This window comes from Austrofundulus limnaeus, unplaced genomic scaffold, assembly GCF_001266775.1.
Source record: "Austrofundulus limnaeus strain Quisiro unplaced genomic scaffold, Austrofundulus_limnaeus-1.0 Scaffold1922, whole genome shotgun sequence".
In the NCBI taxonomy this organism is placed as follows: Eukaryota; Metazoa; Chordata; class Actinopteri; order Cyprinodontiformes; family Rivulidae; genus Austrofundulus; species Austrofundulus limnaeus.
Window position 1 is genome coordinate 1 of NW_013954324.1, and position 3061 is coordinate 3061.

Below are 3061 nucleotides of genomic sequence, written 5' to 3' on the forward strand. Positions count from 1 at the left end.
ACTCTGTCTTCTTTTAAGTCAAGAGATGCTGACTTTCTACTTATCCTCTAGAAAAGAAAAAAATGTTACGGATCAGAAAAACATCTTATGCCATCTGTGAAGCATTGGCATAGAGAAAGCCATAATGTTTCTCGAAGCTAATGTTTAAGTGAAAACAGATGAATGTGCACATACACTATTTGTAAGAAATATATGAGAGGAGGAGGAGACAAAAAATGAGTATGTGAGGGCAAGGTTTTTGTAAGGTGAGGGGGAATTAGGCGATCTTCAGTCAAGTTAATAATCAATTAAAGTGATTGGAAAAGTCACACAAAATATTGGGGTCAGAGAGGACCATCCATCATGGTCCCCACAGTTTACCACAGATCTGAAAATGTGCTTAACCTAAAATGGTAGCTGAGGCCCAGAAAGTAAGTGTGATTGGCACCAAACATAAAACATTGCTTAAGATATTATTTGAAAAGTAACACTCGATGAAACAAAATGGGCATGAAGATAGATTAAAATACAGTATGTTACAGTTGTAATTCTGTCATAAGAACTGTACCTTCTTTTTAGACAAAGTAGACTTTGATGGAAAATGATCTGTTTCGTCAGACTCCGCTGCCTCAGTGGGTTCAGTTAATGGTTTGTCAACCTATAAATAATAAAGAGGAGTTGTAAAATCTGACTTATGAAAACATCTTATCACAGGTTTTCAACAAATCCATTAACACAAGCAAAACAAGGTTCAAAGATAAAATCTTCTTTACATTTTCCTGGAACTAGACCCATAACTGTGATTGCATTCAAAAAGCGCAATATGTAAAGTACCAAGGTCGATACAGTGAGATTTGACAATTATAAAATGTTAGGATTTATTGAAGATTAAAACCATCAAAATGGCCTGCAACTACATTCAAAAGTAAATTATCATGTGCAGTGCATGCTAACAACATTAGCCACTCTTCAGGCAAGGTAATAATAGCATGAAGTTTTTTGAAAAGTCACACAAAACACTTCAAGTGGGATCAGAGGAGGCCATCCACCGGGGTCCCCACATCTTACCACAGACCTGAAAGTGTGTTTAGCTCAAATTAGTAGCGNGGTTCAAAGATAAAAGCTTCTTTACATTTTCCTGGAACTAGACCCATAACTGTGATTGCATTCAAAAAGCGCATTATGTAAAGTACCAAGGTCGATACAGTGAGATTTGACAATTATAAAATGTTAGGATTTATTGAAGATTAAAACCATCAAAATGGCCTGCAACTATCTTCAAAAGTAAGATATCAAGTGCAGTGCATGCTAACAACATTAGCCACTCTTCAGGCAAGGTAATAATAGCATGAAGTTTTTTGAAAAGTCACACAAAACACTACAAGTGGGATCAGAGGAGGCCATCCACCGGGGTCCCCACATCTTACCACAGACCTGAAAGTGTGTTTAGCTCAAATTAGTAGCAGAGGCCCACAAAGTAAGTTAAACCAGAGTGTGCTTAGCATCCAGCATATAACATTATACATTTAGATCTGAATGATACAAAAATAACAGTCAACACAACAAAACATGATCAACCTTGATGAAAATACAGTGTGTCAGTTGTAATTCTGTCATAAAAACTATACCTTCTCTTTAGACNGACTACAACAAGCTTTTTGGGGACTTTTCTGACCTTTAGTACTTACTGGGGACTAAGCAAGCACACAAACCAGTTTTCCTATCTTTGACAGGACCACTAACACACTTTCAGGTTTAACAAGCTTACAGAGCCCAAAGTACTTTAGAGCAGTGGTTCCCAAACTTTTCAGCTTTTGAGCCATAAAATATCAGCAGTAGGGACCTGTGACCCCAGCTATTGTCACTTGATAAACATTGTTTTCACGTCAATTAAACAAGAGCATAGTAACATTTATTTTACTATTTTTGTCCATTTTAAGTACACTGTTATTCTTTTGTAACAACAAAGGCAAAAAAGTGTTGTCTTTTTGTGTGTAATTAATTCAGAATATTTTCAGGACTCCACCTTGATGTTTCAGGACACCACTATGGGTCCCGACCCAAACTTTGGGAATGACTGCTTTAGGGTGAATAAATAAATGCAAGCAGATAAAAGGCATTCTTTTAAATCCTTATTAGAAATAGAACATTTTTTACATCTATATGAAATTAAGAACCAAGGCATATGTATCTAACAAAAAACGTTTATTTTCTTAACTTAAAATCCTCCAAAATTTCTCAAACTTGAGTCTAAACTTAAAATCCTGCTTTTGAAGTGATCAAAGCTCACAAACTTGACAAAAAATGATTAAAAAAAAAGGTTTCATTGAAAAACAAAATGGTTCTATAAAAAAAAGGAAAATAAATATTTGGAGCAGATCAGAAAAGAACAAAAGCATCAAACCCCCCACTTGCACTCCTTTTTTAAACTAAAACACTAGTTTCAACATTTTACAAAACTGTTGTTAGTTGAAATTGTTTGTTTTCAAAACTTAGAAAAGTTGGGGGAAAAAAAATAAAAAACTTGTCCGAAACAACAACTGACAGTTGAATGGCATATTAAACTTTGTTTTTAAGAGATGTAATCCGATTCTTGATGTAGAATTTTATGGCCAGCCAATTTCTGTTTTTAAGTGCTGTTTTTTCTTTTTGAAGGCACTTATCACAGTCACTTTTTCTTGGAACACAACAGGTGGTTATGAAGGACATCATATGTTTCTCTACAGCTGCAATTTCTTCTTTCTCCCACATCTTTCTCTTGAACTGTCTGCGACCTGTAATTGGGAAAAAAAAGAATCCCCATTACTTTTTTAAACTTTTAAAGATAACAGGATTTTACATACTTGAGCACATGCTAATTTGTACTGGCTTGGGTATTTTTCAGTATTAAGATTTCAAATTGAGTGTTGAGAATATCAAGAAGGATTTTAGCAACAAGCCCAACATGTTGATATCTAACATTGCAAGCCTTTATAGAGCCAAATCACATGAATGGTCTGCTGTAACATTTTCCCTAAATCAATCAGGTAGAAAGTGTTGTCTATCTCATTATCATTGCTTTGAAACCTCAACACAAAAAAAA

The 3061-nt window shown here is 34.8% G+C and overlaps 1 protein-coding gene across 1 annotated transcript in view; it reads right to left on the reverse strand.

Annotated features, from left to right (window-relative positions):
- Positions 1–547: 547 nt before the first annotated feature.
- Positions 548–3061, reverse strand: part of LOC106536664 (N-lysine methyltransferase SETD8-A) — a gene marked incomplete at both ends in the record, with an annotated part of 10230 nt that continues 7716 nt past the window's right edge. The window contains 1 exon segment of the mRNA XM_014033985.1: positions 548–637. Within this exon segment, the coding sequence (XP_013889439.1) occupies positions 548–637 (90 nt within the window).